Source organism: Pimephales promelas, chromosome 11 (genome assembly GCF_988280905.1).
Source record: "Pimephales promelas chromosome 11, fPimPro1.hap1.1, whole genome shotgun sequence".
NCBI lineage: Eukaryota > Metazoa > Chordata > Actinopteri > Cypriniformes > Leuciscidae > Pimephales > Pimephales promelas.
In genome coordinates this window covers 2,467,722-2,482,500 of record NC_142779.1, presented here as the reverse complement: position 1 = coordinate 2,482,500, position 14,779 = coordinate 2,467,722, and the positions used below count along the sequence as shown (strand labels likewise).

General features: G+C 37.3%; 1 protein-coding gene across 5 annotated transcripts in view; it reads left to right on the top strand.

Annotated features, from left to right (window-relative positions):
• mymx (myomixer) overlaps positions 1-14,779 on the top strand; it is a 67,268-nt gene that overhangs the window by 32,302 nt on the left and 20,187 nt on the right. For all 5 annotated transcript variants that reach the window (XM_089116741.1, XM_039659340.2, XM_039659339.2 and 2 more), the window contains 11 exons: positions 1,210-1,301; positions 1,396-1,477; positions 3,103-3,252; positions 3,432-3,581; positions 6,558-6,814; positions 7,365-7,485; positions 8,921-9,115; positions 9,245-9,397; positions 11,276-11,493; positions 12,805-12,988; positions 13,881-14,036. In XM_089116741.1, the coding sequence (XP_088972867.1) occupies positions 1,210-1,301; positions 1,396-1,477; positions 3,103-3,252; positions 3,432-3,581; positions 6,558-6,814; positions 7,365-7,485; positions 8,921-9,115; positions 9,245-9,397; positions 11,276-11,493; positions 12,805-12,988; positions 13,881-14,036 (1,758 nt within the window). The remainder of the gene's footprint in view (positions 1-1,209; positions 1,302-1,395; positions 1,478-3,102; positions 3,253-3,431; positions 3,582-6,557; positions 6,815-7,364; positions 7,486-8,920; positions 9,116-9,244; positions 9,398-11,275; positions 11,494-12,804; positions 12,989-13,880; positions 14,037-14,779) is intronic.

Sequence of the window (14,779 nt, the reverse complement as noted above, 5' to 3'; positions counted from 1 at the left end):
TTTCTGAATTAACGAGTTAATTTTTCATGAGAAAAAAAATTGCTCTGTTTTTCTGAATTAATGAGTTAATTTTTCGTGAGAAAAAAGTTTTTGCTCTGTTTTTCTGAATTAACTCGTTAATTCCGAAAAAAAGAGCAAAAAAAAAAAAATCCATGAGAAATTAACTCGTTAATTCAGAAAAACAGAGAAAAAATGTTTTTTTCTCATTAAAAATAACTCATTAATTCAGAAAAACAGAGCAAATGTTTTTTTCTCATGAAACATTAACTCGTTAATTCAGAAAAACAGAGTAGATTTTTTTTTTCTTCAAGTGAATGCAATACGCCTCCGTAGTTTTGTGACTAATTTTCTAAATAAATAATAGAGGAGCAGTAATATATTAATTTACATCAAGAATATTTTCATACTAATAAAGCGTGTTTTGAGCTTTATTTTGAAATAGCGATGAGCATGAATAATCATGAAAGATTGTTAGTAACATAAGTTTGTGTTAATGCCAAGAGTTCAAAAGTTGACATCCTTTATATAATTTTGTTTAACATTTCCTCAAAAATATGAATGAAAAAAATGATAGATTCTCCATTTGTGATGCGGTGGAGAGCTATAATGCTTTCCTCATGTCTTTTACGTGTTTGTTAGAGATTGAATTCAAATCATATACTGCCAAACTGCCCATACTACTTCTGAATAGGGTGTTTACCTCATAAATTGTATGACAATTATGGAAATGTAAGGTTTGGATCACTCAAACCATACATGGAAACACCCTTATATGGGCAGGAAGGGAGCTCGGATGTCACCTAGTGAAAAAGTTTGGTACTGCACCCAAACAAAATCTGACTGAAAGCTCATTTTTTGAGATATCAACCTCAAATTTGGAACACAACTTGTTTATACTTTAGATTTTCTTGCAATTTTAGAGTAAAACATTTTGTAAAATATAAAATAGATATACAATATAATAAAACATTTTATATAAACCCGAATACACGGACGCACCAGACACACGTCAGAACCGGAACACAATACAATGCTGAATAAAGTTTTTGTTATTTCTGGACCAGAATGTATTTTCGATGTTTCAAGACATTGTAACTAACCCTAAGGTCTTACAACGACATGAGGCAGAATCATTAATGACATCATTTTCATTTTTGGGTGAACTAATCCTTAAAGCACTATATAAATCAAGCTGACTTGACTTCACAGGGTGTGAGAGACGGCGAGCGCTTCGGGCAGCCTTCAGACGGCGTGGAGATCCCAGCTCATATCATGCTCAAACTCCAGACAGCCACTGAAAGGTGACATTTAGCATTGGGGTTTTCTCTTCGGAAACATTTTTGCACTCAAATTAGAGAAGCATGTTAAATAGAGGTCCTGTGTTTGACTTTACAGCGGGAACGCGCCGAGGCCCGAGTCCACCGGCCACCCACCGCTCCACACGCAACTCCAGAAGTTCACCGTTTCTGCAGACAAGGTGCCCATTTATTACTGGTCCATTACACAATCCTTACACAATCGTTTATGCTTCGAAAACACCAACTGTGTCCAATCGGACAGAAGAGGGAAGCTCTTCCAGCCGACATCAGCAAACCTGCTTTCACTGCGGTTTAACTGGGAGTTTGGATTCCACCTAAATAAACTCTTGAAAGGTTGATGGATGGGTTTTTGCTAATTGGTTGAGGATTGTGTGTTTGTTTGACACCGGTGTCGGTCTCCGCGGGTGTGTGTGTGTGTGACTTCCAGGAATTGTTCTGGCTTGAAGACCCAGTCAGCGGGTTCTGAACCCAGTCTGGCGCTCGTAGCCAGCGGTTCAGAGGTCAGCCAGGTCTAAATATGGATTTATTCTCTCTTGGAAATATGTCTTCCTATTTTCCATGGATTGTGACGCCTCGGTCCTGCTGAAACCGGTCAGACATAAGCATTAGTGTGCACTTGGCCTCACAGTGGAGGAATCAAGCAGGAAATTCATCCATATTAATAAACTCATAATATTAATTATAAATCAATATGTTTTATATATTGTTAAAAAAATATACTGATAAATTAAATAAAAGCAATATAATTGTCACATTTAATGTTTATTAATTATGACACAAGTTACTATTATTAAAATACTTAATTTAATACAATTATTTTTATTCATAGTAATTAAATATTAAGTAAGTTTTATATATACAGTACATATAAGACATTTAATTTAAATTAACAATATTATAAAATTTCTATTATACTGATAAACAAATAAATTAGATATGTCAATTAGAAATAAGACTTAATAAAATTAATTATTTAATTCATAAACAAATTATATTTATATAATATATATTTTTAAAATATATATTTAATTAAATTCATATCAATGTGTGTATATGTATAATATATATATATATATATATATATATATATATATAATTAAAAGTAACAATATTATCACATTTTAATTTTACTGATAAATATGATAAAATAAAGATTTTTATTTTTTTGTAATAAGTCATTAATTGTAATAAGTTGCAATTGTAATAAGTCATTAATCATAATGAAAATAAATGGAAAATATCAATGACAAATTGATAATTAATTTTAAAGTTAATTAAATTATTATAAAAAATTAAATTATACTTAGTTTAATAGTATTATTGTTATTATAATGATTATTAATTAGAATAAAATTAGTTTAGAAAGAAATATAATTAGAATTTATTATTATTATTTTTATTTCACTCTTATACTGATAAACAAATAAATTAGAAATGTCACTTAGAAATAAGACTTAATTAAATAAATTATTTAATTAATATTATCTGTTTTTTATTTTACTGATAAATATGATAAAATAAAGATTTTTAGCAATTGTAATAATTAGAATTAATTATAAGGAAATATAAAGTACATTTAAAAATGGTTGTTCTAGTGGTAAATTTATATTATATGTGTGCTGTGTCTTATGATTGTGTTGTTAGCTTAGCAACATGCTAATGTCCAACTATTGGAATCATTGAATCAATAAAATTGCGTCTTCTGTTCTCTGTGAGGAAGAGTGTATATAATAAGTAATCAGCTTTCAGTGTCATGTGTTCATATTCTCCATGTTTTCCACAGACTCTCTCCTGGCTCAAAGACAGCGTTGCGATGGCCACTCAAATGTGCAGTTTGGTCGGACCGAACGGTTTTGACGCGGCCAAGAGACGCCAGGCTTCACTGGAGCAAGAGATCCTGTCCAACACAGCCAGGATAGAGCTGGTCAAGAAGGTGAGCGCAGTGTGTGTGTCAGTGATGGTCATGGGTTATTGGCCAATAGTGAAAATATTAGCTTTTACACCAATTATCGTATCAGTATAGGGTTAGATTGACTATAGCATGAGGAGATGATGGAGCGCTCACAGGAAACGCTCAGTTGTCTTATTAGTAAGAGCGTTTGTTTCCGTCAGGAGGGTCACGGTCTGGTGAGGGCTCAGCATCCGGGCAGCGTCAAGATCCAGGAGTTTCTGAGTCAGCTGGAGGTCCTGTGGGACGAGCTGAAGAGAAGACATGAGAGGAACGGACTGGTCCTGAAGGTCTCAGAGGAACTCAACTGCAGGGTACAAATATCGTGTCTTTGAATGTTTGGAATGACATGCTGTCTGTTTTTGAATGAAAGTAGTATGCACTATTGGGTAACACTTGACATAATCCCGACATGACAAATGTTCTGAATATGAGGGAGGGTTTATGTATGTTTATGGCAACTGTCGTTAAGTGTCATTCGCTCAATTATGACATTTTTAATGCAAATATGACATTGTTTGAGATGTCTTTATGACACCTTGACAAACCATAACATCATAACCTGTCAGTGTCTTTTGCAGTGGCGCAAAAAGTGGGTATGCGCTATATGCGGCGCATAGGGGCGCAGCACAATGGGGGGCGCCAAAGCGATGGTAAAAAAAAATAAAAAATTATATATACTATATTGTATTTCTATATGTAGCTGCCGTTGTGCGTTTCTAAATCATTTCTGCATTCCTTCAATGTTATATAAAATTTAAGAGGACTAACAGCCAGGCTAGAGTAGGCGCCCTCATGGAGAAGGGGGCGGGTAATATCGCGAGCGGGCGGGGGCGCCGTGAGCTCTGAGCGAGCAGGTACGAGTAGTTAGTTGTCGTCGAAAAAGATGGATAAAACAAAATGCTGTGGGGCTAAAAATAGAAAAAGAAAGAGAGAAAAGGAGATGGCATGTCAATTGATGCGACAGCAGCTAAATAACTGCATGCATTGCTGAAAGCCAACAGGTAGGATTTAAAATGTGACATCCAGAAATAGGCTATCTATATCTCTGTGGCCATCGGGACTACCGGGGGATTCCCGCTGGTCCGACGTGCTTTTCAGCCAATACATTTCATTTTATGTATTGGGGGGTAGGGCGCTGAAATTGTTGCTGCATACCCCTCTGAAACTGGGTAGTTGCGCCCCTGGTCTTTTGCAATGATTTAAAATGCAAAATGACCATATTTTGGCAAATGTATGCAGTATGTACGTATATCCCTTCAGTTTGAAGTATAAAATCAGTGTAACCTGTGTGGAATATTGTATCACACAAAACAATACAGCATAAGTGTGCTCTGCCTTATGAGTGTTTTATGAAAAGATTCGATCGTATCATCTCGTATAGTGTGTCATAGTGGGCGACAACCTACGATGCTTCACGGCTTCACAACAAAAAGACTAGCATGTTTCATTTTTGTAACGGTCGTCCACGACGGTTCCGTCACATGTATGAGGTTGACCAATAGGAGCACAGGAGCTTTTCCGTACACAACTGTCAAAAATGGCGAAACGAAAGAGACGATGGTGCTAACGTTAAAACTAAAAATAAAAATATATAAGAAAACAATATTTTACCTCAAGTTCTCTTTGGAGGATTGACAGCCCATACTGTCCTCTTCGAGCAATCCAGGAACGCGTCCATTGTCGGGTTTTCTTTATTTTTTGACTTTACACGGGACAGCCAATATAACACTCACTGCTTCGACCACTGCTTCATCCATTGTTGGTGTACGTTCGTTTCCGGAAGTCACCCACTACTAGTTTCGCCTTCTCGATGACATCACGCGTGCTGTTAAAGATGGCATGTGATGACTGATCAAGGAAGCAACGTGTAGTCTGATTTTAGGAGTCAAAATCGCGTAATCTGACACACTTTAAAATATCGGTTATCGATCTTTCAAATATCGGTTATTGCCTTTTAAATATCGGTTATCGACCTTTCAAATATCAGTTATCGACTTTCAAATATCGGTTATCGACTTTCAAACATCGGTTATCGACTTTCAAATATCGGTTATCGACTTTCAAATATCGGTCATCGACTTTCAAATATCAGTTATCAACTCTCAAATGTCGGTATCGACTTTCAAACATCGGTTATCGACTCGCAAATATCGGTTATCGACTCTCAAATATCGGTTATCGACTTTCAAACATCGGTTATCGACTCGCAAATATCGGTTATCGACTCTCAAATATCGGTTATCGACTTTCAAATATCGGTTATCGACTTTCAAACATCGGTTATCGACTTTCAAATATCGGTTAACGACTTTCAAACATCAGTTATCGACTTTCAAACATCGGTTATCGACTTTCAAACGTCGGTTATCGACTTTCAAATATGGGTTATCGACTTTCAAACATCGGTTATCGACTTTCAAACGTCGGTTATCGACTTTCAAACATCGGTTATCGACTTTCAAATATCGGCTATCGTCTTTCAAATATCATTTATCAACTTTCAAATATCGGTTATCGACTTTCAAACATCGGGTATCGACTCTCAAATATCGGTTATCGACTTTCAAATATCGGTTATCAACTTTCAAATATCGGTTATCGACTTTCAAACATCGGTTATCGACTTTCAAATATCGGTTATCGACTTTCAAACATCGGTTATCGACTTTCAAACATCAGTTATCGACTTTCAAACATCGGTTATCGACTTTCAAATATCGGTTATCGACTTTCAAATATCAGTTATGGACTTTCAAACATCGGTTATCGACTTTCAAACATCGGTTATCGACTTTCAAATATCGGTTATCGACTTTCAAATATCAGTTATGGACTTTCAAACATCGGTTTTCGACTTTCCAATATCGTTATGGACTTTCAAATATCGGTTATGGACTTTCAAACATCAGTTATCGACTTTCAAACATCGGTTATCGACTTTCCAATATCGTTATGGACTTTCAAATATCGGTTATGGACTTTCAAACATCGGTTATCGACTTTCAAACATCGGTTATCGACCACTGCTTCATTCATTGTTGGTTTACGTTCGTTTCCGGAAGTCACTTGCTACTAGTTTTGCCTTCTGACATCACGCTTGCTGTTAAAGATGGCATGTGATGACTGATCAAGGAAGCAACGTGTAGTCTGATTTTAGGAGTCAAAATCACGTAATTTGACCAAAAAAAAATAGTGTAATCTGAACCAGGCATAAAGTTGGTTTTAAATGGTGTGTATTGTGAAACACGCTATACAAAGGAATTTGAATTATTGGTTGTGTTGGTCAGGTGGTGCGGATGCTGCAGGCGTTGGCCAGTCTGGAGGCCTGGTTAGAGGCGGTGGAGCTGTCCATCACACAGGCGTCTCTGGCTGGAGACCCCGAGTCTGTGAGCGTGGCAGAGCAAGAGACCGGTCAGCTGGAGCAGGAGCTGGAGGCCCGAGGACTGGAGCTGCACAAGCTCAGGCATGAAGTCCATCATCTGAGCAAACAGAGACATCTTCACTCTCAGCTGCTTCCAGCTCGACTGAAGGACGTGGAGAAGAAGTATGTGCTGTCAGTCCAGGACACATGTTGCTTACTCTGGTTCTGATACTCCATTCTGTCCATTTTATCATGAAATTCAAACAATAAATGGCATTAAATGTGACGTGACAGATCGCCGTAGTGCCGGCAGCGCAAGTCTTTTCTTTCACTTTCATACAAGTTATAAAATTAGAATATCGTGCAAAAGTTCATTTATTTCAGTAATTCCACTTAAAAGGTGAAACTAATATATTATATAGACTCATTGCATGCAAAGTGAGATATTTCAAGCCTTTATTTGTTATAATTTTGCTGATTATGGCATGAAAACCTTTTCACAGTATTCTAATTTTGAATTTGGGGTTTTCATAAGCTGTAAGCCATAATCATCAATATTATAACAAATAAAGGCTCTAAATATCTCACTTTGCATGTAATGAGTCTATATAATATATTAGTTTCACCTTTTAAGTTGAATTACTGAAATAAATGAACTCTTGCACAATATTCTAATTATTCGAGTTTCAGCTGTATATGGAAAAACACGCATGAATATCAGTATTTCTTTCAGGTTCAGCAGTGTGCAAATGGCACTGACCCAACAGAGCTCCGAGCTGAAGGACACGCGGATGCTCACCGAGTTCCTGGAGAAGGTGGAGCTTGAGGAAAGTCACTACAGCACCGTGGGACAGGTTCGAGTTTTTCCCAATTCACGTACACTTGTGCAATTGGCAGACGCTTTTATCCAAAGCGACTTATGAGGTGTACATTTGATCAGTTCATGCATACACTAGGAATCAAACCCATTACCTTCCCATTGAAAAATAATTTTTCGGCCACCTATCGGAAGCGATAAATCTACAAAACTTCATTTTTAATATTATTGTTATCGGCCACATACAAAAATTATTTGGCCAATATATTAAAGCCGATAAATAATGGATTATTTCCTTCAGCTGAGACACTTCAGATGTTCGCCATGATGGATTTGAATTGCTTGAAATATGATTGGAAGCCTATCATATAGGCTACGTAAAATGATGAGTTATACTACTTATAATTGTAATCAGGCTATCAAAAATTCTATAAAAATTTGTATTTAGATCAATCAGCGGTTATTGCCTTTTAAATATCGGTTATCGAACTTTCAAATATAGGTTATTGCCTTTTAAATATCGGCTATCGACCTTTCAAATATCGGTTATTGACTTTCAAATATCGGTTATCGACCTTTCAAATATCGGTTATCGACTTTCAAATATCGGTTATCGACTTTCAAATATCGGTTAGCGACTTTCAAATATCGGTTATTGACTTTCAAACATCGGTTATCGGCTTTCAAACATCGGTTATCGACTTTCAAACATCGGTTATCGACTTTCAAATATCAGTTATCGACTTTCAAATATCGGTTATTGACTTTCAAATATCGGTTATTGACTTTCAAACATCGGTTATCTACTTTCAAACATCGGTTATCGAATTTCAAACATCGGTTATCGACTTTCAAATATCGGTTATTGACTTTCAAATATCGGTTATCGACTTTCAAACATCGGTTATCGACTGCCAAATATCGGTTATTGACTTTCAAATATCGGTTATCGACTTTCAAACATCGGTTATCGACTGCCAAATATCGGTTATTGACTTTCAAATATCGGTTATCGCCTTTCAAACATCAGTTATCGACTTTCAAACATCGGTTATTGACTTTCAAACATCGGTTATCGACTTTCAAATATCGGTTATTGACTTTCAAATATCGGTTATTGACTTTCAAACATCGGTTATCGACTTTCAAACATCGGTTATCGACTGCCAAATATCGGTTATCGACTTTCAAATATCGGTTATCGACTTTCAAACATCAGTTATTGACTTTCAAACATCGGTTATCGACTTTCAAACATCAGTTATCGACTTTTAAACATCAGTTATCGACTTTCAAACATCGGTTATCGACTTTCAAACATCGGTTATCGACTTTCAAACATCGGTTATTGACTTTCAAACATCAGTAATCGACTTTCAAATATCGGTTATTGACTTTCAAATATCGGTTATATGAAATTTCCTAGCTGTTCCAGCAGAAGTCTTATTCTTTATCCTTCTGTTCTCCTGCAGCCGCTGTGCAGTGAACTGGACTCTGGGCCGTCTCTTCTGGGTTTACAGGGGAACGAACATGATGAGCCCCTGATGGAAGCCTTCGGAAACCCTGTAAAGGAGCTCAGAGAAGCCGTGGAGATGCTCAATGATACAGCGCGAGAGCGGGGCCGTTCGCAGTCACATGACCAGAGCATCCAGGAACTGCTCACCAGGGTGTGTAGAATCGGGAATCAATTATATCAGATCAACTTTTTAATGTTTGTGTTTAGGCAGACCTGGCATTTTGCACAAGCATAAGCGTTTATTCTTCACGGTACTTTTCATCTCCTCCTCGTTTCCCAGCATGCCATGGTGTGTGTGCGCGTGGAGCAGTGTGTGCAGCGCTGTGCTGAACTGGCCATAGATGTGCTAGAGATGGAGAGTGAGATGGCTGTGAGGTGTGAGCCGGATCGATGTGGTCTGGATGTCCTGCAGGAGTACCAGGACCAGCTGGAGGTACGGCGACTCTGAACATTAATGCAGGACTTCCAGAGAAACATGTTGCAAAGCAAAAGAGTTTAGGGGAAATCTCACTAGTAGTGGGAAGTTCAGATCATTTTACTGATTCGGATCTTTGAGTCTCGTTCAGCAAATTGAACGAATCTTTTTTCGAGTCATTTCGTTCATTTTTGCCTCATATTCTTTTTCCTGTAATGCAAAAAAAAAAAATAATAATAATAATCTGCCACTCATTTATCATTTTTTACTTAATGCAAAATAATACTATACAGTTTAATTTTAAATTTTCAAATTTTTCTTTTAATTTCAATCATTTTATCCCTTAAAACTCACATTTGAACACCAAAATGACATTTGATGATATTTATGCGTTTTTTCCTTAACAAAATTCTTAAATCTACACCTTTGCCTCGTTTAGTATACGCAGTTCTATGAATATGCAAATGATCCCCGCCTCCACTCACTCACTCAGCTCAGAGATCCACTGGTTGGCGATCACATGTTGATCTGATTGGTTACAAGGTAGTGTGTGACGTTGGTTCACTGCAGTTTTAAACAGAAAATACTCAGCAATGCTGTCCACTTATGAATTTACACATGGTTTGTCTTAAAGCATATTAAAAACACTATATAGACACATAAACAACATTAAAAGCTTGATTTACACCACAGGGGGACGTTAAATAAAATAAAAACCACTTTTTTATACTAATATATACTTATATCAAATCGTGATGGCATTAAAAATATTTTTATACTTGTGTGTATATATATATATATATATATACTGTATATATATATATATATATATATATATATACTTTTTTATACTTAAAAAAATTGTACTCAATTATCATGAAAATTATCATCTTTTAGATTTATTATTTCTATTATTATTATCACAATGGCATTGAGTTGAAATTGTATTATGTGAGACCAAATAGACTATGGGTGATATGAGACATGGAACTTGCATAGAGTTAATAACACAGTTTAGTATCGTCATACACAAATATAAATTATATTATTATAAAAATATTATTACATCACGATGAAAAAAAAAATGATCTTAAAAATTGAGCTGTTTTATTCATGCATATTTTTGTGGTGAAATGTGACCTGAATATGTCTTCGTGTCAGAGATTCACCTTTTTGTGGTGCTGTTTATTTTTCGACAAAAATCATTCCAGACAGCAACCAAGTGTTTTTGCCAAACCATAACACACCGAAAGCACTTACAACCGAACGCGCTCTTGAGAACAGGAAGCATCTTGTTTACCGGGACTCGGTGACCTCGCAGTGTGTTAATCGGATGGAAATGGCTTTCTCCCTTTTGTTTTAGCACATTGTTTCTAGAATCTGTTTCCTGTTGTGGTTGAAGTTTGACATGCACTCAGACCCTTGCTTCGTTCAATAGATGTTAATGAAGTCAGTGAGCCCACACATGACTTCATTATCCACACTGGACTCCATTGTGTGAGTGTTTTGGCATTTATGATGTGCATTTGTATGTGTCAGTGGATTCATTTGTGACTGCATTGTGCATTGTGGGGTGCTTTTCAATGCAACCTCAATAGTGTGCATAGCACAAACACACACATCTGTCTGGAAGCCCCAAAGCGCAAGAAATGACCTAATGGCTCATCCTAAAATAGTTTGACGCTCATGCATAAGGCATCTGACAATCTCTGTTTTGCAGGCGCAGATCTGAAACACTTGATTCTTATTAAGCCTTTAATTACATTCAGAAACACTGTCAGGGATGCCAGCATTGCATATGTAAAGCATATGGTTCCTTTTAGGGTTTATACTGCCTAAATAGCACAGGTTGAATAGCATTCTGAACTCACACACGGGGGTCTTTTCTGTCTCCAGGCTGAATACGGGCTCTTAAAGGAGGAGGTCGAGGCCATGACGAGTCTGGCGAGCCGTTTGTCAGATGTTTGTCCGGAAAGGATGAACGCTGTAGGATCTGAGATTCAGAACACTCTTCATTCCTGGGAAGAGCTTGGCAAAAGTGTGTCTGAAAACAAGGAGAGACTCCTGCAGTTTGGGCATCTGCGCCATTTCTTCAGGAACTACCTGGCTATGATGTAAGGAAACAATAAAACTATTAAACAAGATTTACCTCACAGGAACATGTCCAGGTCATAATTCACCCCAGAATCACCATCCATCAAGACCATCAAGCTGTCGGTGTAACTGCATCTAAATGCCACTTCAGATGCAACTTCTGAAAAACAGAATAAAATTCTATGGCCACATTGTAGTCTTAAAGGAGTATAATTTACTCGCCCCCATGTCATCCAAGATGTCCATGTCTTTCTTTCTTCAGTTGAACAGAAATTAAGGTTTTTGATGAAAACATTCCATGATTTTCTCCATATAATGGACTTCAATGGGGACCAAATGGTTCAAAAGGTCCAAATGAGAGTTTCAGTGCAGCTTCAAAGGGCTTTAAACGACACCAGACGATGAATAAGGGGCTTATCTAGCGAAACCATCGGCCATTTCAAAGAAATACAAGGTCACGAATGCGCATCTCAGGAGAGTAACGAACGCGCATCACAGAACAGAGCAAGGCGAGCATTTGTGCTTATAAAACTTAAACTTTTTAATTTATTTTTTAAATTAGCGATCGTTTCTCTAGATAAGACCCTTATTCATCGTCTGGAATCGTTTAAAGCCCTTTGAACAGTTTGCAGTTTGCACTGAAACTCTCTTTTGGACCTTGAACCGTTTGGACCCCATTGAAGTCCATTATATGGAGAAAAATGCTGGAATGTTTTCATCAAAAACCTTAATTTCTTTTCGACTGAAGAAAGAAAGACATGGATATCTTGGATGACATGGGGGTGAGTAGTTCACTTTAAAAAAAAACTTTTGCTGATAATTTACTCATTTAAGTTTATATTTGATAAATTTTATGTTGAATCCAAATATTTCCTTACAAAGCTACTTTTTGTAATGTATATTCAATGCTTTTCTCATCTAACACAATAGTCGCTTTAAATAATCTTTTGGCTGTAGTTTCTCAGCCAAAATTAAGGAGCGATTAATTTGTGATTAAATAATCAGCGCATCATGTAATTAATTAGATTTAGAAAAATGGCTTGACAGCCCTAGTATTTAATATGTATGCATAATTTTAGTATTTACAAAGAAAAATATATGCAACACATAATTTTTGATTTTGGGGTGAAATGTGACCTGGACATTTTTTTTTATGTGATTCACCAGGAATGTTCTCTAAGATTTGTTTTATTAAAACGTTTTATTTATTAATGGGAAATGCCTGTTCACATTGTGTTCTCTTCATGCATTGGAGAGAGGTCTGGTAAGCATCATCTTGAGCTGTGTGTGTTGGCCTCTCGTGTTCATGCTGTTCATCTTCTCTCCCACAGCTCTTGGACAGAAGACACCCGCTCCTGCATTTTCTCAGAAAGCGCTCTGCGTCAGAGCCGAGAGAACCAGGAGCCTCTGGTCGAGGTTCTGGATCGGCAGATCGAACAGAAGTTTGAGGAGTTTGATCAGCTCACCGTGGCTGGAGAAAAACTCTTTGGCGCTGAGCATCACCTTAACAAAATGGTAGAGTATGGTTTGTATAAATAAAAGAGATATTACAAATAAAGTTGTTGTATTGTACCGTTCTTTGAGCTCTACTAGAATAGGTTTTCATGATTGAATGATTAAAAAACACATTATTTTCCTCATATTCTCCATTGTTGCGGCTCCTCTCTTCCCAGTCTGTCAGTAACGCTCTGTTTAGTTCCTGTCTCTATGAAGCCCCGCCTTCTGAAAAGCACAATGTGCTCTAATTGGTTGGCTGGAGCAGTGTGTTCTGATTGGTCAAGCACTTTGAGTGTGTTTGGGAAATGTCCCGCTCGTGATATTTTTTTTCCCAGGATGGTAGGGGAAGACTCATTAATATTCATTAGGGAACTCATCCCTGATTGGTCTGATGACCTACCTCTAACCCCGCCCCTATACCTAACCGTCACTGGGGTTAAGACCAATCAGGGATGAGTTCCCTAATAAAAATATTGATGAGTCTTCCCCTACCATCCAGGGGAAAAAAAATATTGCGTCCCGCTCACCCCATAACCGCCATTTTCAACACACTATAACTAACTCAACCAGGCCCCGCCCCTTTATCCTGCGCATTAATTATTTAAATGAGGAATATTGTGACGTGTTTAAGAAACTCAAGACTACAGTGGAGGCGTTTCAGGAGTTCAGAAACACTGACACTGATATAGAGAAGAACAACCTTCTTCAACATCACACACTCAAGAAAGATGAACATGTAAACAAAATAGCATAAATCCTCTTTAATATCGAATTTATAGCTCTACTTTTACTGTTTGACAACTCATTTACCGTATATCTCCTATGAGAGTACAACCAATAAAAGCTTCCTCTAGGATGACAGAAACAATGACAGAGCGTTTTTTCCCATCGCTCTTTGTCTTGTGATCAGATCAGAGAGAGGATGGAGGAGCTGAGGAGCATGCTGGGATGGATCCTGGTCCACTGGAGGGCTCAGAAGGATCAGCTGTTGAGCAGACAGAAGGTTGAAGACCCTCGGACAGATGCCATTTACTCTGAAGCCACGGTCTGCACCTCGCAAACACAGGTGATGGTGCTTCATTATCATAAAAATCAACTTAAAGGGCACTCACGTTAATCTTGAGCACCGATAGAGTAGTGCTGCATCCTTCATATCTCTGAAGAGTCTTTAGTTTGATCAGATTTATAAAAGACAGATATGTTGTACCGGTTCTTTCCGAAAACAGCCGAGCTTGTGGGCGGAGCTAAAGAGTCACGCACAATACATCATCGCATATACGTTTGTGTTGTTTTTTTTGTTTTGTTTTTTTAAATGCTTTATTTAAACATTCAGTTTACAGAGTAAAACAACACAACAACAACATAATAGCACAAAAAACGTTTGTGTTGTTTACAGTATAGACTCCTTTTGCACCGACGTCACAATTACGTCACAGCGTTAGCTGGAGGCAAAACAAACGGACGGAGGCGGCTAATACAAACCAGCACAGATTCGGCTACATAATGAGATTAAATTATTATTATTAAATGTCATCTTGTTGTGTTGTTGGGTGCAAGAATCAATGAAAAATGAATGGAAGTTTTATTTCTAGAATATAATGACATCATTAAAATTGCACCGTAATGTCACTCTTTTACACTGTCGTCTTCTTTGCGCTGGCTCGACAGAACTGCGGATCGTACACACAAGTCTTATACAGCACGTCTAAAGATTTATATGCCCTCAGTTTCTCTTTACGCTCGGTCTCTCTATCGGATAGTAGAAGTCACGCCACTCAACCGGAATTAGCGTTAAAAGGATACTCCACT